We start from the raw sequence: 25,144 nt of genomic DNA, 5'->3' as shown, positions 1-25,144 counted from the left end.
ATTTTGTCCTGCACAAGTATGATAATGTTTGCCTGATTAACATGTCTGATTTGTTGTTTTGAATCACTTCACTGTGCATGCATGTGTACGCACTCGTGTCCCTGGGGGATATGCAGAGAAACAAAAACCTAATTACATGTGATAAGGAGACGGAGGTTCTCTGAGGACAAATCAATGCAAGTATGTATTTGTTGGTTTTTGCCTTTATCCCTTCCTAATTGTGAATTCCATGTCTTGCAGGCAGGTGATAAAAGGAGAAGCCGGCTGCTCTGTCCCAGCTTAAAGAAGATCCAGGATAGACACTGAGAGAGACACAGAGTTGGAGAAGAATTCACAGCTAATAAGGGAAAATCGGAATGACAGTGCGTCTGTGACAGTGACGAGCAGAACTGGAATGATCTCTTGACCTTTTTCCTGGAAGTGACCAAGTTAGCGATGACCGGGGGGATATAATGGCCAAGCACAAGGATGCGCGCCCCCCGATATTCGCCGTCAGTGTGGTTGGCCTCTCGGGGACGGAGAAAGATAAGGGAAATTGTGGCGTGGGCAAGTCTTGCCTGTGCAATCGGTATGTGCGTCCTGATGCCGACAACTACTACTCGGAGCACACCTCAGTGCTGAGCACAATAGACTTTGGTGGACGTGTGGTTAACAATGACCACTTTCTGTTCTGGGGGGATGTGTCCCATCGAGGGGACGACGGGTTGGACTGTAAAATCCACCTCATTGAGCAAACAGAGTTCATTGATGACCAGACGTTTCTTCCGCATCGGAGCACAAACCTGCAGCCGTACACCAAACGGGCGGCAGCAACCAAGCTTCAGTCAGCAGAGAAGCTTATGTACATCTGCACGGACCAGCTGGGCTTGGAGCAGGACTTTGACCAGAAGCAGATGCCAGACGGGAAGCTGAACATCGACGCCTTCATGCTCTGTATCGATGTAAGCAAGGGTTGCAATAGGAAGTTTGATGACCAAATAAAGTTTGTGAACAGTCTCTACTCTCACATTGTTAAGTCAAAGAAGCCTATTGTTGTTGCCGCCACAAAATGTGATGAGTGCGTGGACCAGCACCTGAGGGACCTGCAGAACTTTGTTGCCAGCAAGAAAAACCTGACGCTAATTGAGACATCAGCTCGCTTCAACGTCAACGTGGAACTCTGCTTCAATACCCTCATCCAGCAGCTGGATAAAGCCAGGGGGAAACCAAAAACTGTGCCATATCTGGATGCCTATAAAGTCCAACGGCAGCTTGTTGCCTCAGGAACAGATAGATTTGACAAATTGATGGTGCACACGGTGAGAGATTACCATACCACGTGGAAAACGGTGATCAATAATATGAAGGGCCAACCCGACTATGATGATTTCATCACTTTGGAGGGCTCGAGGAAAGCACGCAACATATTCACAAAGCACATTGCACAACTGAAACAGGAGCACATTAAGAGAAGGAGGGAAGAGTACCTGACAACACTACCGAAAACCCTTAATAACCTCCTCCATAACCTGGAGGAGGTTGAACACCTCACATGGCCGGAGGCACAGAGTGTGATCCGGAACCGGCCTGATTTCCAGTACTGGTTTGTGGTTCTGGAACATACACCGTGGGATGAGACGGACCACATCGACATCAGTGACCGCAGGATACCCTTTGACCTCCTCGATACACCCGAGGGTGAGAGAATTTACCGAAACCACGTCCAACACCTGCTGTCCGAGAAGAGAAGGGTGGAGATGAAAGAGAGGTTCAAGAAGACACTCGACAGGGTTCATTTTATCAGTCCAGGGCAGTCTTGGGAGGAGGTAATGTGCTTTGTCATGGAGGACGAAGCATACAAGTACATCACAGAATCAGATAGGAGGGATGTTTACTGTAGACACCAGCAGGAAATAGTTGAGAGGGCCAAAGAGGATTTTCAGGAAATGCTTTTTGAGCATGCTGAGCTTTTCTATGACTTGGATCTGAATGCCACCCCCAGCTGCGACAAGATGAGTGAAATTCACAGTGTCCTGAATGAGGAGCCCAGATACAGAGCGCTGCAGAAGCTTGCCCCAGATAGAGAGTCGCTCCTTCTCAAACACATTGGGTTTGTTTACCATCCCACTAAGGAGACGTGCCTGAGCGGGCAGAATTGTGTTGATCTGAAAGTAGAGCAGGTTTTGGCAAACAGGCTGGTGCAGCTCGACCATGGACGCTCTAATCTCTACTATAACAGTGCCAACATCGATAAGATCAACCTCTGCCTCCTGGGAAGGGAGGGTCTCTCACAGGAACTGGCCAATGAGATCCGAGCTCAGTCCACAGATGATGAGTACACACTTGATGGTAAAATTTACGAATTGAAGCTTCTTCCTGTGGATGTCAACTCCACTCTGCTCTTCAGCCATACGTGGGTCACCACCTTCAAGCCACATGGTTGCTTTTGTGTGTTCAACTCCATAGAGTCTCTCAACTGTATTGGAGATTGCATAGGCAGGATCAGAGCAGAGATAGCACAGAGTAGGAGAGATAGATTTGCTCAGCCGCTACCGTTCATTCTCATCCTGGCAAATCAGAGGGACAGTGTTTGCAAAAACATACCAATCCTGAGGCACCAGGGCCAACAGCTGGCAAACAAGCTGCAGTGCACCTTTGTCGACATCCCCTCTGTGGCCTTTCCACGCAAATTCACTGAGTTCCAAGTTAAGCAGGGTCTCCGAGCAGTGCTGGAGGGGCTAAAGCATAACTTTGATGTCTTGGCTCCACTGCCCTCCATCAAAGACATGTCAGAGACGGACCTTAGGATAGTGATGTGCGCTATGTGCTGGGATCCTTTCAGCGTTGACCTCATCCTCTCGCCTTTCCTCGACTCGCATTGCTGTAGTGCAGGGCAGCCAGGCCAGAGCAACACGCTGATACTGGACAAGATCATCGGTGACAGCAGGAGGAGGATCCAGGTCACTGTCCTCTCTTATCACACTGCTATTGGTGTCCGCAAAGATGAACTGGTCCACGGCTACATTTTGGTCTATTCTGCCAAACGCAAGGCTTCTATGGCGACCCTGCGGGCGTTCTTGGCTGAAGTCCAGGATGTGATCCCCGTCCAGATGGTGGCGATCACAGACAGCCAGGCAGACTTCTTTGAGAATGACGCCATCAAGGAGTTGATGACGGAGGGGGAGCACATTGCCACAGAGATTGCTGCCAAGTTTACAGCGCTCTACTCGCTGTCACAGTATCATCGACAGACAGAGGTTTTCACTCCCTTCTTCAATGAAGTGCTGGAGAAGAAGCCGGGCATCGAGAGTTCTTTCCTGTTTGACAGCTCCTCACGTGAGTGCACCACTGGTGCCAGTGAAGATGTCTTCCCCACCTCGCCACATAGCCATTCCCCAGCCTACAACACCTATTACCCAGAATCTGATGATGATAACGAAGCCCCCCCACCGTATAGTCCAATAGGCGATGATGTTCAGCTTCTCCCCACACCCAGTGAGCGGGCCAAGTACCGGATCGACCTCGAGGGCAACGAGTATCCAGTCCATAGCACGCCTGTGGGAGACCATGACCGCAACCACAAAGTGCCTCCACCTGTCCGGCCCAAACCAGTGCTCCCCAAGCCTAATGTCAAAAAGCTGGACCCCAACTTGCTTAAAACCATTGAAGCCGGCATGCGAAGTAACCGTAGGACGACTCGCGGCCCAATGACACACTCTGAGGATGTTGAGACATCAGACAACTATGCAGACCCTGTGGACACCTTGTTACGGTCCAGGGGGTTCCACAATGACGACATATATGCCGTGCCTGATGACACACACAGCCGCCTGGTCAAAATAAGAAACTCCTTTGGTGTGGTACATGGTCTCCATGGAGGGGGAGAGGAAGAGAATGGATTCGACCGGAAATCTCAGGCCAGACAACGGCCGTTGAAATACAAACATCGTTCTAAAATCCTGTTTAGTAAGACAAAGGCCTACCAAAGACGATTCCAATCTGACAGCGATGGTGAGGAGTCTGGCCCTGCCACGCAGAAAAAGAAAAAGGGAAGAGCCCACCGGGGCAGCGAAGAGGACCCACTGCTCTCACCTGCTGACCCCTGGAAGGGCGGGATAGACAACCCTGCTATCACCTCTGACCCCGAGCAGGAGGACAAGAAGATGAAGAAGAAGAAGCCCAAAACACCAAAGGAACCAAAGAAGGTGAGTCTTACTAGTCCTGAATCATCTACTTTGGAGTTTTCAAGAGGACTGTTTGAAAGTTCTTTGTAAAGCAGCATTACATAGAACGAAGCAAGACTGCAAAGATATAATCGTCTCCAAGACACTGAGCCAAAGCATTTTTTGAGTGACTGAAAGCGAGCTTCGGTGCATTGAAAATGAGAGAGCATAGAAGATTGTGAGTGATATGAGCAGATTTCTGTTTTTAAAAGCCTCAGGACTTGTGGGCGAGAGCAAATTAATTGGAAAATTGATTGGTCGAGCCCTCTGCTGAAATAGTTAAGGATCCTCCGCACCTGATAGGCCCCATTTATTAAATTCTTAATAAAAGATGCACTGTTGAAGACAGTAGTTCTCTTGTATAATCTCGGATCAGAAGCTGCATCTGTGATAAGATGTCTTCTTATCCTCTGTAAACGCTTGTCTGAGTGCTGAGCTGCATAAATAATTCTGTTTGTTTAACCACCATCATCCACATGTAGACTCCAAGACAAACTGTGCACATACACAATTGGCAATTAAACGCCTATTCTGTAAACAGACACGTGTACAGCTAAAGAAACATGTTTGGCAAGTTTGAAATGCCGGTAAACATTACCACACAGTGCATGTACACACCCACATTACAATCAAGCACCTGTGTAGTAATACATCAAAATTTATTTCAGGCACATCCACATTAGAATAGACTGAAATCTGAAATGGCGATATGGAAATACCTAAAGAGTGGATCCTCTATATTTTCCTTTCTTGCCATTTTCTAAAATCAAATTGAGAATTGCGTAGACAAACTTGTATGATATTATTCCGCTGCATCTAAAGCAGCAACACCTGCTTTTGATGAAAAATGAATTTAGCCACTTGACAAAATATAGCAGGCTGTCGGCAGCAGCAGTAGCAGTGTTGAGGAAAATAGTCAAAGCATGACGATTAGTCCGTTTCCTGCAGCCCGAGCACAAACACAATTGGACTTTGACAAACGGAGACGTGCATGCGAGCGAGCACGCTGGCACGCATCAGATAATAGTGTGCAAATCAGTAGAGAAACAGCCTCTGGTGCTACATGAATGCAGGGCATTGTTGGAACATTCAAACTGTCTTTGATAATCAGAGAGGAGAGTGAAAGGAGAACCAGAAGGTACAAAATGGAAGGTGTTTAGTCGCTGTCCCGGCCAATTAGATGAGCCCGAACCGCTGTAGGCATAACAACACTTTGAAGAGCAGAGGAGTGGGAAATCAAAGCCACTTCATCACCTCGTTACTCGTCCCAGCTTCATTCTTGAATAACGGTTTTGTCTGGTGTTGTCGTCTTTGCTTCTCGTCTTCCTCCACATGAACCACCCTTTGCTTTTTTTCCTCTCTCTTCCATCATCCCACTAACTTTCTTTCTGATCTATTCCCCGATTGTCCTCCTCCTCCTCTTCTTCTCCTCCGATATGATCTGCCTCTTCATCACCCTCTCTCCTCCTACACCTCTGCTCTCCCTTGTGTCTTTTTCTCAATTCCCTCTTCTTTCATTCCTTTCTCCTTTTCCTTTTCTACCATTCTCTCTGCCTTTCTTTCTCTTCCTTTTCTCTTTTAAACATATTTTTCCTGGACTTCACCCTGTCACCCTCATCCCTTATTATCATCCTACCTACTCTTCTCCCCTCCATCGTGTCATTTGGCTTCTTTTCTATTTTCCCTTTGCTCAATCTTTACTTTAAATTTGCTATTTGCTGTTTTTATTTTTACTTCCCTTTAACTGTTTAACCTTAAATCCTTCTATACCTCTCTTATGTCATTATCTCATCCCTATTTTTATTCTCTCATCGTCACCTTGCAGCCGAAATCCTCCAAGCCCCCCAAGCCTCTGTACCCCCCCACCCGCAGAACCTGGGAGAGCAACTACTTTGGCGTTCCGCTGCAGAGCCTGGTGACCCTGGAGCGACCCATCCCAGTCTTTATCGAGAAGTGTGTCGACTACATCGAACGCACAGGTGAGTCATTCGCTTTCACGCATTTCTTCCTTTGTCTTCTGTGGTTGTTGTTCCTTTTTCGTTCCTTTCTTTCCTCTGCCTCGGTGTTCAGGTGCAGCCAGGCACTCTCTGGTGTTTTGTAACTCTCTCAAGGTACAGCTGGTTTGTTTTGACATGCAAACGCTTTGTGGTTGTTCGCTGTCGATACGCCTCTCATGTCGTTCCAAATTAGTTATTGAGTGAAGAGAGGAAAGGATGGATGGATGGATGGAGGGGGCGTGTGGTTGAAGAAGCACATTAATATAGATTGGAAGGAGATTTACTTCTCGACTCTGATGTCACCCACCAAACGTGTGTCGTCGGGCCTCTTAGCCTGTCTGCCCGACTGCCAGTCAGAACTAGTCCATTTCAAATTGATGAGTTCTACTGGCATTGGCATTTGATGTGTTGCCAAAGCACTGCTGGAATGACGACAAAAAAAAGATGGGGAAAGATGATCAAGATCCAAAAACTAATTAAGGAATGAAAGTGGAGAGATTCACACGAGTGCGTGCGATCAATTGACAAAAAAGGAGAAAGGAAATTTAGTTGATACCTGTCGGATAGCGGAAGAAAAAATTGCAGATGTGAAAATGTCGCCTGGACAGAATCTGCTGAGAGCTACTAAATCAAAATTAATTAAAAAAATTATGTACCTCCTTTCTGTGTCGAGCGACTTCCTGCCAAGTGCTGGGGTTTGTTTATGTGCATGACTGTGCAACACAAGGCGGTAAATATTCATAGACTGCTATTTATAGCTAATGATTTATGGTTAGCTATTGTTAGCTGTAGGTGCTGTTAGTGTTCAATGCAAGAGTGAAACTGTGGCCTGCTGTGATTACATAACGTTTGTGTCTACATGTAGAATAACATATGAAACAATTGCTAAAAATCAGCCAATATCCCAAATCTTCTCTGGTACCAGCTTCTCAAATAAGAGGATTTGCAGCTTTTAGTTGTTTTATATCATTTTAAACTGAATATGGTTTTGTTTTAGAGTGTTAATTTGACAAAAGGAGGTAATTTCATCATTTCACTTTGGCCTCTTAGTTATTATTACCTTTCGTCTGCGTTTGGCTGTGTGGTTTGTTCTTCTGTCAGGATTACACAACAACTACTGAACTCATTTCCATTACATTTTGTGGAGGGGGGGGGGCAAGACCCAATGAAGAATGCATTACAATTTGGACCAGATCTGGATAAACCGGCAGATGCAGGATTCTTTTTTCTTTCACACTCTTTGATAAATTCGAAATCCAGCAGTTTTTTGGACATGTGAATCAAGGATACTTTACTCTACACAAAGAAAGTACTGTTTAAGTGCCTTTTAAGCAAGGCACCATCACCCCCATCAACTCCCTTTTGACATCAGTGCTTGTGTCAGGGGCGCAGACCTGCTCAGAGGACTACTTCTGGACGAATAAAGGTTTATAATAAGATGTGTGGCCTGTCTGGACCTGTGTAGTAGGGACACAGGCCCCCAGTGCATGCTGGGTATGTGTTTGGCTTCCTGCCCAGCTGTTGTGACGACGGCCTCTCCCAGAGTTTTGAGAGATTCCTGTGTAAAGTCATGGATTAGTGTGATAGATATTTATACACTGTCTCATCCGAACTTGTTCCAAAGTGTCTCTGAGCCTTTTTAAAGTTGTTTATTTTCTTGGGTGACGGCAGTGAGATTCAAACCCTCACCCTGTACCGTTATTAATGCTTGGCTCTACAGCCACACGAGATCTCCTTGTGCTACTTATAAAATTCCCAAACTAGTCAGCCAAAGTGTTACTTTTTTCCTTCTAACCACTGAAATAAATATTTTAAACGGATTCAATATTTCATGAGTTTGTTGCATAATGTATTCACACATGGTCCAATGCTCTTTTTCCGTGTTTAGTACTTTTGAATGAGCTCTAAGAAGCGAAAGTGTCTCCTGCTGAATGACCTCAAAGCAACTTCACTGCGAGTCAGATTCTTTTAAATATCTGAAGTTCAGCTCTCGTGACTGTGGATGTTAGACTCTCTAAGGTTGTTAGATCTTGTTTTGAGGGCAGTTGTTCTGTAATTGTGCCGACTGTGGTTAAATGAACGTAAGAACCCGGCAGCTGTAGAACTTAACATCACTGGAAACACATGTCTTAGAAGCTCACTCTCCTCCTCCTCCTCCATCTGAAGCCATATGTGCAGTGAACATATAGTTTGTACGTCATATATTCATGTATTTCCTGTCTTCTCAGTTCACTATGAGTGCGTGTGCCCGGTTCTGTTCCGAAGGTAGAGTTTGCGTATGAGCTCTTCTTTTCGTTTGGGGGCCGTTAATTCCTGTCCTGAAAATCCCTTCCGAATATGTTTTGATATTCAGCTGAATCTACATGAGCCTGTTGGTGACTGCCAACCAAATTTAAGATTAATCCCAGCGCTGTGAGTGTGGATGTGTGTGTGCGCGTGCGCGGACGCCTGACAGCAGTGAATGCGAGATTTCATGGCCAGTGCTGTGAAGCCCTCTAAGTCCAGACGGCCTGTTGGGTGGATTTTAACAGCTTTTTCCCTCCCTTCTTTTTCTGGAATATCATTTCCCCCCAGACGCAGCACGACTATCTTTGTGGCTGTTTTTTTGAAAGCCTGCTGTTGTATAAGGGGTTTCGTATCCAGACAGCTGAGGAGTTTTTACAACTTGATGAGACCTTTCAGGTTGTTTCCTTGTTACACATAAGCCTCTCTGCTTTTGTCTGCGTTTAATCCGTGCGTTACAACATATTTTGTTTTATGGCTGGGAGGGTGGATTTGTCCTGTGAGTGTCGAGAGTTGTAAGTGATGGTGGGTGTTGTCGTGATAGCTCAGTCGTTACAGAGACGCTTCTTTTTGGGCTCAAACCCCCTGACATCCATCCCGCTAATGTCTCTTAAATGAAGAGACTGAACCAGACACAGATCCACTGCTGTGGCTGACCTTTGACCTCTGAGCAGAGGAGGAGGAGGAGGAAAGAGACGCTCCCAGTGGGAACCATTAAAACCTCCCTATTATATTGTGTTATTGTTGTTTATCCACACTTGTCACTTTAATGGGGGTGAAAGTCAAAATGTTTCTGCTTATTGATCTGATGCTTTAATGGTACACACATCAGTTGTTATTATAGAAAAAAATAACATTTTATAGACTAATTAATTAATTGCACAAATATGGCAGATACGATATATTATTTAATTTGTACTTGTAGAGGACACAGCAAATATTCCCTTTTGAGAATTTCTAACCCCTGCATTTACATCAGTTTAGCTTAAAACATAACTTTGAACAATTAACCTTTGCCAGACCGAGACATTAATCAACGATACACAATAAGAATTACCATAGTACCACAGCTACCGCTCCCGTCTTTGGTTGGAGGGCCAGACTGCTGTTTGGGTGAGTTTAACCACATGTAATAAGCTGCCAGCCGAGAGGAACAGAGGCGGAGGGGTGAGGATAGCTGTTTGTGGTGTCTGTGGTTTCAGACCAGAAAGTGTGACAGAGGAAAAACTGTGTGTGTGTGTGTGATGGAGCACTGCTGTGAATGTGAGAGAAAATCGTGGAGCTGTGATTCTCTGTGTGACCTTTTATTCGCTGGGTTTGTGTGAGTGATAAGACGTGTGTGTGATTTGTCCAACAACTCCTTCCAGTCTGGTCGCTTCAATGCACATCTCAGATTTTTCTGTGGTTTTATGGTGAAAACCCAACACAACATTTTCCAGGAATCTTTTTTTTAATTAAGTTTGAAACTGGGAAGAGAGTTTTTATTTCGCAGCGTCAAAAGAAGAGTTAGAGAGACTGAGATAAAACGACGCTGTTAAATATAGACAATGTTAGTTCTGTGCTCACGGCCTCCCTGTTTCCTGTTAGCAGAAATCTGCTTGTCATTTTTACTGCATTCCAGGCACCACATTCTAATAATAACACAATTAAGAGACTCCCCGAGGGCTTTGGAACCCTTAAAGGTTTATGGATTCAAGGAAAATGAACCAGAGCCTTCAAGGTCTCAGAAAAAGAATGGGTGGCCTTGAAAACATTCTTGTAAATGAAAACTCAGCACCTGAAATTCGCCAACACGCCTCAGCTCTGAGCTGGAAGTCGCTGGGTGTTTTTGTCTTGACCTTTTTGGCCGAACATGATTCCAAATTAATCTTAGACATTAATAATGATCTCTGTTGTCTTATCCCAGAAAGGGACAGTTTGGAGTCTTCATTCAAGAAAGACTTATAAAACACTGACCTTGAATTTTGAGGCCAAGGTGAGGCTAACTTTATAAGCGCGACCTTGTGGAGTGTTAAGTCACGTCTCGTGTTTTTGTGGCTGAATCTCTGGACTGCAGAACACAGGCCATATTTAACACATCGTTTTTGATTCTTCTTCAGTTGATGCACAAACCTTTGGGATCTTTTTATCATTCAACCTTATAGTCACAGATTCATGGCTGGCGATTGTGGAATGTTGAAGAAGGCATGCAAGTACGTCGTCAGACAATTCAGCGTTTTAAACATGACAGCAGCTGATTCTTGTCGGGAGGAATGTGCTGAAGGTTATTTTCTACATTTTGTTGTTGTTAGAGTATGAATGTGTGATCTAAAAGTCTGTTCAACGTAGGACAATCCAGACTGAGTTAAGGTGCCGTGTGTTATGATGAAGCTGGTTTGGCTTATTTGAGTCGGATCCTTTCCGGTTGTGAAAAAGTGATTTGTACTCAAAATAAACGACTGGTTCACTGGAAACGCTGGTTATTCCAACCGTAAATTATTGTGCTACAAAATTCACGGAATCAAAAATCAAGTTCTAAATCTTTGTCTTTTACCATAAAGTGTTTTACATCATAATGAGCTTAACATTTTAAATTTGACTAAGTGGTCAATTTTATTTTGACAATTCGGTCGTATGTTTTTACTGTTTTATTTTTTAAGTCCATCCTTTCTCTCTTCTGATAGTGATGCATTCAGGGTCAAGACGCCATCGATGATCGGAATGTCTCAGATACCTGCAAATATATTTGTTTGTATTTTTGCAGGGAAACGGTGAATGCACACGCACTTGAAGTTATTGCATTTGAAGGAGTTTGTTTGTCTCTGAAAGACTAAACCTGTCTCTGGCTTGGACTGTGTGTCTGTGTGGCCTTTACAGCACATTGATGGGTCCTGACCTTACATTTCCCTTCAAAATGCAGCAGTCAGGGGATCAGGCTTTCAGACGATCAGGCTTCTACAAGGTCGAGCGCGAATTTCTGTATCGCATCTTCAACATTAAGCTCTCAGAGTTATCCGTAACGACGTACAGGGAGCTCAGCGGCAGGAAAAAAATCCAGTCGCAAGAAGGTGAAGGGTCAGAGCTGCAGAGACCTGATAAGTCTCCTGAGAGAGGAGTGATGTGGAAAAGAAGTGAAAGCCAAGAAAAGCCGAAGAAGGAAGTAAAGGGATTTTTTGTTGTTGTTGAAGAAATGGGAATGAATAGTAGGTGGAGAGAATGTGACATGAGGTACTGCTTTAAAGTTTTCCACCCACACTCTGCAACCTTTCGATGCAAGAAAAGCAAACTCACACAAATATTCCGACAGCATCTGTGGCTTTTGGTTAATAACACCTTTAGTTTGGGGGGGGGGCAGCACGTTTGGTTCCCTCCGGCAGAGTCTCGGGTGGCGGAGCAGCTCAGTGGTTACAGGAGATGTACCTGTGCACAGAAATAACACTTTCCTGGAGGAAGACACAGGGACATCCTGCTTGCTCTTGCAGTATTTTTTATTTTACGGCAAGTGCTGTGAAACATAAAACATCAGCGTTTCCAGATCTTCTAAATGCTCATTTCAGATGATAATGAAGGAAAAATTAAAGCAGAAACATTGATTGCCATCATTTTGGCATTAAAATGGTAAAATATAAAGAGTGAAAATCCATCATTTTAACCTCTGACTTTCCTGGTCCTCATAAAACCATTTTATGAATATACAGCACCGGAGTGAATAATTAACCAAGTGCTCAACGATGCTGTTTACTGTTTTTTTATGGCAGCTCTGTAAAACATGTTTTTAGATAAACAGTCAAATAGAAAATGGTTCTTCTCTTTGATGGTCAAATTAGAGCAGCGTATAGTGATGCACCGGCTCGCTTGTTTCCTTCTTCCAAAATCCCTTTTATTCACCCAAACCGATGACATGCTGGTATTTTAAACTGGATAAACACACGCCCCTCAGGCTCCAGTCTGCACCAGCTCCAGCTGCATATATTTGAATCTACCGTCAGTGAACTCCTGCTTAAATAGTTGCTTAAATACCACGTTGTTATACCTTCCAGTGAATTAAATATCAGTCAAATTTAACGATCAGACTGTTGAGCTGCTCGAAGTCCCTGAAACTTCATTTTTGGCCACATTTGGGCCTGAAGACAATCAAGTAAAAGGCACAATGGGGTATATTTGAGTCAGGCTTGCTTACATAAAAGCCCTCAAAGCATCAGTTTGGCCTCGGAGAACAAAAGCTTTTGACGAACTGGGTCCCCGAGAAGGAGCGGAGCATTCTGCGTGACTAGCAGGCGGCGGCGACTGCGTGAGCAAGGCTGCACAGCTCTCTGCCGCCGAACTCGATTAGAGAAGTTTTATTAAATGTTTCCTGCTCCCCAGAGACATGAAATGGTATTTGGCACGAAGGCTGGCGGAAGAGGGGGGAGGGGGGTTAGAGAAATGATTAAATGGCTTTTTGATGTTGATGCATTCGGATGTCCCATTGGTTGTTATCTTCCTCAGCACTTAGTATAATGTGAGGAGGGAGGAGAGGAGGAGAGCAGAGTTTTTACTCCCTTTCATCAGCTATTTGATAAATCAAACAAGTCTTAAACAAAGTTTGCTTGTGGAGGAAGTTTACATTTTAAAGCCTTTAAATATTTTTGATGGCATTTCGTGTCCGTTTGTGCAATTCATCGTTTTCAGTTTTTAATTATTCCCCAATTTACTGGTTGTGTAACAATTTCTAAATCAAAACCCACGAGACGAAGCTGAATTTTATACTAATACTAATCTCTAATCCATCTAATACTAATTAGAGATGCTCTGACAACGATTCCAATACTTGGACTTTGCTAATTGGCCGATACTGAGTACCAACCCTCCCAGTATAAGTGCCCGCTCCGGTATTTTCAGCCGTATCGGAGACATTTCCAAGGCTGGTATCAGAACACCTCTAATTCTAATGTAACAGGGGAAGTGTTGTTTTATGTCATTTAATATCAAATAAAAGGTAAAGAACCAATCTCATTTCGATGGATTCAAAATAAAAAGTCAAATCAAGTTCACATAATTTAATATATGCAAACCAGGCCTTCATATTTGTGACTAAGCCTCCCAACATTTTCTTTTCTTTTAATTAAGAAAAATGTTAATTTACTGATACATATACATGACATAATAAAGAACAGATTGAGAGAAAACGCTCCAGTGAACGTAACGTGTTAATCAAGGTACATATTCATGACCAAGCTTTCATACTGCAATATTTTCATGCTTTTTAATTTCCCTGAAGTGTGAAAATTTGCAGTTTTTACACTTGAAGATATCGTGTTTCACGTCGGGAATATATTTCCCAATAAACCTTTTTAAAAAATGAGATTATTTTTAGTGTGGTTCATCGACATTGATTTGTCAGTCCATCGTAACGATGCCTAACTGGTTTGGAAAAGGCAGGAAAACCCTGATGGAACGTTTTCTTTACTCAAACCACTTTGAGTTTTTTCCTGCGGAATTATTCAGCAGCCATGTCAACCACGCTTCATACAAAGCTGATTATTGGCTATTTTTCGCCTGCTTTGAAGTCAGATCACAACCCCCGACTTCATAGTGGAGTGCGTTAGAGCAGTGCCGAGCGATTTTCACTGGAGTGAAAATAGATTCCACAAAAAATAATTCATGGATTTTTGAGCATGCGCTTGAAAAATGGAGCCATTCATTGTGGCCCAGAGGTTGGACGGAGCAAGTCCAGGATGATTTGATTGGCTACAAAAGCTGACAGGGGATGAGAAATAAATTGAATGCACTGTGTTCTGTACTCTCTCCTGTCAATCACCCTGCTCTTTATCTATCTGCCTCCAGCTCTCTGCTCCAATAGGAATAGAGAAATCAGCCAAAGTGTGAGTTCAAGTTGAAAATTGATTGGTGCCTGCCTACACTCGCCATTTCTCATAGTGTGTGTGTTTGTGTTGCGATTATGTGTGAGCTGTTTTCCTGCTGCCGGCTGCGCTGACGTCATGTTCAATGGAAACACAGACTGGGCTTCCTGTTCAATGGTCGGAGAAGCCAGTGCTCCCAGTGATGAGTGGGACTGGTCTCAATGTCTGGCCTGTGACCTCCTGATGTTACTGTCCGTCTGGGAGGAAAAATAACTTGTTTGAGAGAAAATGACATGTTTTGCATTTGAAAATGTGAACAACAGATGCACTCGTTGTCAGTCAGACATTTATGTGCGAGCATGTTGAACTAGAGCAACAAGCTGAAAACCACTCAGCTGTGACTGCGACTTCAGATTTTTCTGTATTTCTTTTTTTCTGCCATCAAACGTTTAAATATTTGTGCCACTGGTCAAAGCACAGGACTCATTTAGATTCTGTTTATTCTGGTGACATGAACGCTGCACATTTACACACACACACACAACCAATATCAGGTGTGTCCAGTGATCTGTGCTTATTTTTAAATGGACAGTGATGTTAATCCTGCGTGAATCACTCATGTGTGTCGTTTGTTAAGAAAAGCCAAACTGTTTATTTAAGCTACAAGTTGCTTTCGTTAACTTATTTTCCTTTTATCTTTCACACACACTGTTCTTTTGAGTTTTTCTCCACTGAACTGGGAAGTGAAGCCGCTGAGAGCGAAATCTCGACCTTTTGCAATTACATGCGGGTCACCGGTGAATTTCATTTTCTCACTTGAATGCCTTCAGTGAAACTCTGGACTTTGTGGTATTTCAGCGCCGGCAGGTGTTTTGCGCAGCTCAGTCTGCAGCGGTGAACTGATCGACTTCCTCCTGATCTCGGGGGAATCATTTTTTCCTGATAAGCCCGCCTCTGTAACCTCTGACCTTCTTACAGCTGTGATCTATATTTCTCAATACGTCCAAGTGTATGAGTCACTAAAGCCGTTTTCATACAGGACCTGCAGGTGAAATCCGGAATATTGGCTACGGAGTTTACCCAGTTTCCTTTTACACATGCACATGCCAGGCGGAGACATTTTGCAGAAACTGTGGAGCGTCTCACTCGGACATTTGCGTTCACACGTGCACCTCCTCCTGATTATAATACAGAGGAACTGTGGAGTTCAGTGCATGTCTGAAAGCAGCTCAAGTGGTGGTTGAAATTTCCCCAGTTAGGACTAGGGAAATGGAAGCTCGGTGGTGAGTGGTTGGTTGAGTTTTAACCACATGTAATAAACCAGCAGCTGAGAGGCAGAGGTGACAGGAGCTTTTTGTGTTGCCTGTGGTTTCTGAGCTGTGTGTGTGTGTGTGTGTGCTTGTGTGTGTTGGTGAGAGCATGTGTGACGGGATGTATTTGTGGTAAGTGTGGTTGCACTGAGGTGAGAATGATTCTCGGTTGTTGCCGGCAGTTCCAGACGCTGTGAGCGCTTCAGACGCGTACACATTACACACACGTGCAGCAGTGCAGTGCTGCAACGAAGGATTATTTTCTTTATCGCTCAATCTGACGATTAATTTCTCTATTAATACGTTTAATGAAACGCTGATGGGGCCTGTGATGTCTTCAGCACCAGGACGATGTCATCAAAGGTCTTATTTTGTCCAACCAACCAGGCTTAGACTGACTGTTTGTCCACCCACAGCTGTTCAGGCCAATCACAGCCATGTGTCTAAAGTCTGGCTGCTTTTATCGTACGATTGTTTTGCCTGTGGAACGGATGATGCTGACGAAGAAAATGGGTTTATATTGCGTGATGGATAAGAATCTAAAGTGTCTCTTTAGTTGTTGTGTTGCAGTACTTTGTAGTGTGCGTGTGTGTGTGTTGTGTGTACATGTATTTGTGTGTCTGTCTCTAACGTGTTAATCAAATTTTTCCTTTCAAAATATAGCTGCACTCACTGTTTTCAATTTTCCTTTGATTATCGCTCTCTTTCTCTTTGTCTCTGTGTGTCTCTCTCTTTTGCGCTCTCTCTCTCTCTCTCTCTCTCTCTCTCTCTCTCTCTCTCTCTCTTTCTCTCTCTCTCTCTCTCTCTCTCTCTCTCTCTCTCTCTCTCTCTCTCTCTCTTTCTCTCTCTCTCTCACTCACTCACTTAAACTCCCCGTGGACTTCCTGGTCATCAACCCTCAGACACCAAGAGATCAGAAAATGTGTATGTGGAGCCTGTGGCTGAATATCCGAGCAACCACTCCTCCATTAGACATTAGAACCCCCCCCTCTCACTCTCCCTGTATCTCTCTCCCTCTCTTCTTTCCTGGTAAATGGGTGAAGCAGGAACTGGAACATCTTTCATCCGAGCCGGCCCCTCCCCCCGGACAAACCCTGCTCTTTCGCTCGCCCTCTGTTTTGCTCTTGGTTTGTTTGTTCTCTCTGTTTGCCGATCGTCTCCTGAGGAGAGAGAGAGAGAGAGAGAGAGAGAGAGAGTAAAGTGGCCACAGTGCTGCGTCTGTAATTAAATTCATTTAACGTGATGCCTGTTTTTGGCTTCAGCCTGTTTTTGACCTTCTCGCTCCAGCTGGACCTTCACTGAAAACAGAGGAGTCAGTTTCAGTTTCCAGCCCCCTTGTAAAATGTGAGTGGGTCCATGTGAGAACGCAGCGGGGATATTTATTTTATATTTCTTTCCCAAACGAATGTTGTCACTGGGCGGAGGGAACATGATAAAGCTTGTTCTGGAGAATAAACATCTGAGTAACGCCTGCATCATGAGTCTCCTCAGATGCAGGTCTGAATTCAACGGGTTGACTCGGTCTTCAGCTGCTGTCATTGACCCATGTTCATGTTCAACTTGTCAAACTAGTTTTTTGACCGTAAAGATGGATTCGATTGACTTGATTTGTAAATTTCCAGTCATCTGTAAAACAGGCAGCGTCCACGTGTAACTGTCAAATCATCATTTGTTCGGTTCTGAAACAGAAAAATAATTAAATGTGACCAACTGAATGTATCGGTGATGAGTTAATTTACAGAAAAGGTTTTGATTGTTTAGTTATTATATGAAAAAACGATTTCACTGAGAATCAACAGTGTTTATCTCACATCTGACAGAATGTTGGCTCTGATTCTTGTTCTTTACTGAGGCTGGATGTTGAAGAAAATAATATTCGTATGCTCTCCTGTTGTCTATGAATGATATGAACGTAGATCTTCATTATAAAACCTAAAGATCTCTGGTGTGTGTCCAGCCTTCAGATTTATTTGATGTTTTGTTGGGCATAGTCTCTCTTTCCTTCTCTCTTGATACTGCTTACAGTGAGAGAGCCAAGTATTAGATTAAGGCGATTGGTTATGCCCCCCAGAGTGTGTGTGTGTGTGTGTGTGTGTGTGTGTGTGTGTGTGTGTGTGTGTGTGTGTGTGTGTGTGTGTGTGTGTGTGTGTGTGTGTGTGTGTGTGTGTGTGTGTGTGTGTGTGTGTGTGTGTGTGTGTGTGTGTGTGTTGAATCGGGCCCTGTCCAATCGCAACTAACCTGAAGGCGAGGGACAGACGAGGCCAGTTTGGGCCGGGGGCTACAATGCTCTTGGGATGGATTGTGTGTGAGGGATGAATTAGCATGCTGCAAACTCTGGGAGTGTGTCTTGGGGCAGGTTCTGCAAAGAGCAGGAGGAAAAAGGGTGAGAGAGAGGCTAGTGCTAAGCCACCTGGCTCCAAGGCAGTCATCTGGTCTAATGGGACGTGTGTGTTGGACACGGAGTGTGTCCTGTGGCTGTATTTGAGCAGTCCAGTCTTCCATGCGTTTGCCTTGAAAAGCCCTTATGTTGCCCTTCTCCCTGCCTCTTTTTTTCTGTTTATCTCCAGTTTTCTGACGAGACGCCGCCAGCCAACACGTGCGTTTGTGTTGAAACCTAACCAGCAGGCGAGCAGCAAACTGAATATCAAGCAAGGGACAGAGAAAGTCACTGCAATTGGATTCCACTTTGACATCCAGCAGAAATTAATGTAGAAAAAGAAGAAAGTCTTAAACGCCACAATTTCTCCTTTTTTGTTGTTGTTGCTGTTAACGAGACGGCGGTGAAACCGGCCTGGATCGCTGGTGCCGTCAGCCTCGTCTCAGCCAATCAGGGGTGAAATGTCACCTTGTTTTCAGCAGCGACTGCAGTTCTCATCGATCAGTGTCGTTTTGAATGCTCTGAGCGATCGTTTCCCTGAGCTCGGTCTAAATGGGATCAGCTCTGGGTGAGATTGTGTCTTTTTCTTTTGACTGGAGTTTCTGCTCATTCCCTGATTGTTGCGTGAGGATACATTCTTATTATCTCACATCCTTGATCAAGAGAAAGTTAATCACAGACTATATTGACAAATTGATTGTTTCATTTATTATTTAAGTAGAAAAACAAATGAGCAAGAAAAGTGAAATAGTCCTTAAAGAGCTGAAGGGAAGATGAAAATGTCGAGTCCTGCTGTGACGGACAGCCCGTCTGTCGTCCTTCTGACCACTGACCTCACTGAGCACCTTGCTGCAGGCTGCACACACACGTGCACACACACGTGCACACACACGTGCGCTGTAGTTGTGTGTGTGTGTCTCTGACGATGCTGAGTCTTTGATGAAGGTCTCTAGAGGACGTTTTGTCGGCCATGTTACAGAACATAAGGTCCTAAATCTCTCCTCCTTCTCGACTTCTGTCCTTTCCTTTCTTTCTTTGTCCTCATCTTCTCCTCCTCGTCCCACCTTTCCCCCCCTTCCTCCATCCTTGTCTCCACTTCCTCCTCATCTTCCATTCTCCCCTCCTCTGTCTCCCTCAGTCTTACCTCATGCTACCTCTATCCTTCGCTTCACCTCCTCTCTTCATCATCGTATCCTCTTTTCCCATTCTTTGCCCCCCCCTCATTCTCCAGCCTCTCATTCGTCCTTTCCCTCTCCTCCTCCTCTGTTCTTTCATCCTCATTTTCCATCTTCCTCCTTTCTCTCCTACAGTCTTACCTCATCTCTCTCCCTCCTCCACCCTTCCTGACTCTTCCTCTCTTCATCCTTCTATCCCTATGCTTCATCCAGTCTTTTTCTTTCCTCTCCCTCCCCCGGCCTCTCATCTTTCTCCTTTTGTACCCCCCTTCCGTCTCGCTGCTCCTTTCATCCTGCCCTCCTCTCCATCTCATCATTATCTCCTCTCTCCATCCTCTTCTCCCCTGTGTTGTCACTTAGCCCGACCAAACACAAAATCTGTGTGTGTGTGTGTGACTGTGTGTGTGTGTGTGTGTGTGGAACTGACTCGTTAATTTTTGAACTTGCAGTGAAGCTGAAGGTTGTCGCTCTCCTCGTCATAACTCAGGACATTAAAGGGATAATCCACCATGTGTAGTTAAATGTGTGATTTGTTTCTTTGCGGCTCTGCTGAGTCTGTTTCTGTTTTTAAGTTTTGACTCACCACTTATGTTTTTAGCCTAGTGACAAGAAACGCCATATAAACCAAATGCATCATTATCCAAAATCATTTTAGTATCTAAATTAAAACACGCTGCCATATTCATCTCCAGGACACTAATATTTATTGGTTTCGGTTGTTTCTGTTTTCCTGGTCTTTAAGAGCCTCCTTTAACTTATGTATTAAACATAAATCTAAATTATATATAACAGCATGGCAACATATCTTAGAAATACTGATATGTTGCCGTGATACAAAGTTACACCATGTGAGTCCTTTCAGTCCTGGCAAAACTTTCAGGTCTGACTCATTCATTGGTTGGCTGATTTAAATATTGTTAAATATTGGTATCATAAGCATCTATGCGTTTATGTTTGCCGAAATGAAAACTGTGTTTCCTCCGAACCACATCAATGGATAAAATGTAGAATTTTCAATACTAAGCAACACATTCTATACCATTTCTATTACAGTTTTCAAGATGTGTTGTATGGTTGTTGCTGTAGTTTGTGTTGTGGCTGCGCAGACAAAGAAAAAAGCTCCACTGACAGAGACTTGGCATTAGCTGTCGTCGTGATCCATCACATTAAGCAGCAGGACGGAGAAATGATTAGAGAAAACTCTGGAGTTAAAAAGGGCAAGACAGAAAGTGTGTGTGTGTCTGTGTGTGTGTCTGTGTGTGTGTGTGTGTGTGTGTGTGTGTGTGTGTCTGTGTGTGTGTGTGTGTGTGTGTGTGTGTGTGTGTGTGTAAATAGAGCAGTCGCTAGGTAGCTGCAGCTTGACGACTCTATTTATAACACTGGCCCATCTGTCTCTGTTACATTAGTAATTAGTGTATGTGCGGAGTGTGTGCGTGCAAACTGGACTTGGGGGAGGTCAGCTGTGTGTGTGTGTGTGTGTGTGTGTGTGTGTGTGTGTGTGTGTGTGTTCAAGTGGTTAATTTATTCAACACGATGTTGGAGATATACAGTTTAAAATGTGAAAGAAAACAATAGCTGTCGTTTCTGTCACTCGATATCTACAATTCCATTTATAGAAACTTAATTTAGTTTAATTTATCTTATATATCTGATTGTCAGCAGTATTACCCAGTCAGGACTAATTACCAGTAATAAAATATATATTTACCATAAAGCCTGAATGGATGGTGATGACCTTTAAAAGTTATCACCCTGATAAAACACGTGCCCCTGAATAAAGCAGTTTTAGCAAACATTTCCCCCATGAATCAGCTCGGAGGAAGAGAGGAGGAGATGTGAAAGAGAGAGAGGAGGCAAAGGAAGAAGCTCAGAGGGAGGTGAAGAAAGAGGAGGAAGAGGAGGAGGTGATTATGTTTATGTTGAGGTTTAGCCTTTCCTACTTCCTCCTTTGTTCTTCTCTCCCTGGTGATGACGCTCAGATCCACGTAGACAAGATGTAAATGAGACATTTACACAGCAGAAGGAAAAGCATGAAGAAACATTTTGTTCTGTGTATCAGTCATCTTCATTTCTGTTGATTTATTAGAGAATGATTAATGGACCTTCTCTCAAATGCATCTGACATACTGTATATTGGACTGAAAGTTGATGAAGGTGTTTTAGTTTTATTCAACAGGAAAGACGAAGTGATTTATTGTTCCACCTCTGTAAAATTGAGATTTGCAAAGGACAAGTTATGAAGGATAGTTTGAATTCTGCTCATCTCCAGGTTGACCATTTTTTATTTGTGTTATTACGTGAAACGGTTTTCATTCTCTAATGTTCAGAAAACACTCTCCTCCTTCTGTCCAATGCTGCAGCTCCTCTCTCCAGGAAAGAAACACTGAGATCGATCACATGTCTCCTTTGACATGTTTTAGATCCTACAGTTCCCACAATGCAACTAGACAGCTTCACTTTTCAACGCCCTCCCCGGCTGATGAAGCCTCTTTTGTAAAGCAGGTTTTCTGTTCTCGTGTTCTCGTCTCCGAGCCCCTGACTGACAATCATTTTTGACAAAGCTCCTCCAGAGACACAGCAGACATTATACGGCTGTTTTCACAGGCGGAGCGATCCTCCCTGTGACTCGTAAAGTGAACTTGATGTTCACATCGAGGGGAATTTCCCCCTCAGTTGCCGCCCCCGTCTCCCTGGGCGGTCTTGTTGTCTCTGTGTTTGAGCGAGCTCATTTTTCACTCTGGCTAATATCAAGACAAAAAATGTAAAACCAGTAACATGAGATGGCATCTGCTGGAACGTGGCCGACTGTGCGCCCGCAGCCTCCTTGTTACGTTTTTGTTCCACCTTTTTCCAAGCGCGACGACACGGCTCCAGAGAAACTCCTGCTGTCGGCAGTGAAGAGAACCAGACACACGCTTCTCGTTTAGTACAGACGCACAGAGAAGCTGGACATGTGATGGACGTGCGATTTTTAAGCAGCAGAGATCTCAGTATTAACACACGGTGACTCGGCTGTAGACATCTCAGAGTGCAGGCTGCAGCTGTGGGCTGGTTGTCTGCTGGGACTGTGTGTATGGATCTCATTACACAAGGTGCCCAGATATTAAATCACACACACACACACACACACACACACACACACACACACACACACACACACACACACACACACACACACACACACACACACTCTCATTCCTCGTGGCCTTTGTATTGATTTATATTGACTCGTGGTTGTGTGGAGGGCTGGTCATTAAATTAACACACCAACAGCGAAACTGATGACTCCACCAGACCACAACCTCGAGTGTGTGTGTGTGTGTGTGTGTGTGTGTGTGTGTGTGTGTGTGTGTGTGTGTGTGTGTGTGTGTGTGTGTGTGTGTGTGTGTGTGTGTGTGTGTGTGTGTGTGTGTGTGTGTGTGTGTGTGTGTGTGTGTGTGTGTGTGGTAAGAAGAAAGACAAAGAAAGTGCACACCGTTAGTTCCATACACATAAAGCTGTGGTCTTTCTCTCTCTCTCACACACACACACTATATCGGTGGCAGAATGGCTTCCAGACCAGAAAGCTCAGCTTGTTTCTCAGCTTAGGGATTGTGGGAAAAGAAGCTGCATTTGGTTTCCTCGGGCAGGAGACGGGGGAAAAAGCGCTTTCACCTGCACATTCATCTTCCTTATACGGAGGAGGTTGTGCGTTTGCATATGTTTGCATGTCATATAACATGTATAATGAGCGAGCTAGGACCCGACTGTCCTGGATATGAGAAACTGGAACACGCGGGCTGGGATATGCTGATGTGAAGCCAAAGGAGCAGATTGTTTTTTTATTGCCTGGTTAAAGCAACATGGATCAGCTTGTGTGCTGCAGCTTGTGTGTTGTTCTTTTGTGTTGGTGGGTTCAGGATAATCAGAATAACACAACGCTAATAAAGATAGAACAAAGTTATTGCCATATGTACAGGTAGACAAAAAATCGTATTCAAATCCTGAGACTCGAACTATTTTAAACATTAACACCAGATGATGGGGTCTTTTTATTTTATTTTTTACATTTTGACTCATTTCCCAGGGAGTAATTCTTGGATTTTTATGAAAATGTTTTGGGGACTGATATCTGAGTTTGTGAAATATGGTGCAGCTTGTTTGAATTTGAGGAAACTGGTATGAGCTCCACTGAGCGAAATTCTAGTTTTAAATGACATCCGTGTCACTATAGTAACAACTATGCTCTGCATTTCCCTAAAACATCTGGTCAGTGTCGTTTTGACAAAGAGGAGGTTGGTGCTGAGTCTAAATAAACTACTGTGTGCGTTGTGTGTGTGTGTGTGTGATGGAGGATGTCATCCAGTTAAATTGTGATTTACTGATGTTTTTAAAATGCAGGCGCATTCTGGTCAGTGAGAGAACTGTGGCCTGATTCACAGCCTCACAGAGCTCAGCAGAAAATAAGGCACGACACATTACAGAAACGACAAGTGGCAGGTTAATGTGGGGAGTTAAACACTGACTTTCAATTTGAAAACGACGACTCCCAGATGTCGTCGAGAGAAGTTTTCTCGTTTTGTGAAGACTCTTCTCTGAAGATAACTGTTCACATGTAGACTGTGTTTACGTGCTCCGCTTCTTTATCTTTAATCAGATTATCTCGGTTCTGTCGAGCTCGTCTTGTCAACACCTTAAAGTCATTATCTAAATTGGAATAGCGTGTTTCATGTCGAACATTTGTTCCCAATTTGTCTACTAGGACAAGTCAACACGTCACCCAGACGGGTCAGAGTTGAAGTGCTGGGGTCAGGGGTCAACAGCTCAGACACAAAAACCCTTTTCACAGTGTGTTTGTGTCTGTTCCTCGGGGCAGTAACTTAGTGGTATCACAACAGTCAGCCTCTTTGTGTGTTGAACAGTAAAAGATTAATTATTGTTATTATTATTGTTATAGAAACAAGTCACACTTTTTAACTGAATCACATTTCATGCTTGATTAGTTCAGTGGCTGTCAGCAAGTTGGAAATCCAGCCGTTATTTCAGTTTTACCAGTTGTTGGCTGCGAGAAAGTTGTTTAAAAGAAACAAAACATTTTTACGCCTTCTCACTGACGACACGCTGCCGTTTGGTAAAAACATTCACTTGGACCCATGATGTTATTGGTCAAAGGTCAAGGTCGCTGTGACCTTTTATAAAACATTTTTAAAATTGAAAAATGCCTCCTATAGAAATGAACACACTCATGTTAGAGCTGATTGTGTGTGGGCTGCTGTTTCTTTATAAGGATGGTTTCCAGTTGTAAGACATCGTGGCGAGGACGTTTCTGCAGGACGGTTCCCGCGGTGACGGTTCAGGTCGGGGTTAATACGTTATGTCAGCGGGCGTCACTCACTGTGTTTGTTGTCTCGTGTGTCCCTGACGGGTAAAGCAAGAGTTAAAAATAGCTGATGATTGACTTTCACTTATTGAACCGGCGTCCTGTCCTCTTTCACAGCAGATGGTTGCCACGGCGATAATATAGCTGCAGCGCTTGGCCTATGAGCCGAGCAACAGACAGGTAGAGGGGGTGAGACAGTGAATGGAGATAGAGATGGGGATGGAGAGTGATGTGAGGATCAGGGATACAGAAACTGTGTGTGTGTGTGTGTGTGTGTGTGTGTGTGTGTGTGTGTGTGTGTGTGTGTGTGTGTGTGTGTGTGTGTGTGTGTGTGTGTGTGTGTGTGTGTGTGTGTGTGTGTGTGTGTGTGTGTGTGTGTGTGTGTGTGTCAGGATATTAGATCATATCACAGCAGGATGAGTCTTATCAGATCCCAACATGCAAACATGAGCTCCACTGTTAACTTCCTTCCCCTCAGGTCTGCTCTGCTCTGTGTGTGTGTGTTAACTTCCTGTTGAGAATCAAATATCCTCACGAGGACAGGGGACAGGGTGGTGACATTTGGTAGGAGGGCGTTGGAGAGGCCACTTCAAGTTCAGAGGTGAACGAGTGAAACAAA

At 44.1% G+C, this 25,144-nt stretch overlaps 1 protein-coding gene across 3 annotated transcripts in view; it reads left to right on the top strand.

Moving 5' to 3' along the window:
- arhgap5 (Rho GTPase activating protein 5) overlaps positions 1-25,144 on the top strand; it is a 43,231-nt gene that overhangs the window by 5,696 nt on the left and 12,391 nt on the right. For all 3 annotated transcript variants that reach the window (XM_035167286.2, XM_035167285.2, XM_035167287.2), the window contains exons 2-3: positions 241-4,184; positions 6,028-6,181. In XM_035167286.2, the coding sequence (XP_035023177.1) occupies positions 453-4,184; positions 6,028-6,181 (3,886 nt within the window). In that variant the 5' untranslated portion in view covers positions 241-452. The remainder of the gene's footprint in view (positions 1-240; positions 4,185-6,027; positions 6,182-25,144) is intronic.

The sequence above is a fragment of the Hippoglossus stenolepis genome, chromosome 10 (assembly GCF_022539355.2).
Source record: "Hippoglossus stenolepis isolate QCI-W04-F060 chromosome 10, HSTE1.2, whole genome shotgun sequence".
Classification (NCBI taxonomy): Eukaryota; Metazoa; Chordata; class Actinopteri; order Pleuronectiformes; family Pleuronectidae; genus Hippoglossus; species Hippoglossus stenolepis.
The sequence above is the reverse complement of the archived record's forward strand: the minus strand, read 5'-3'. Positions and strand labels throughout refer to the sequence as shown.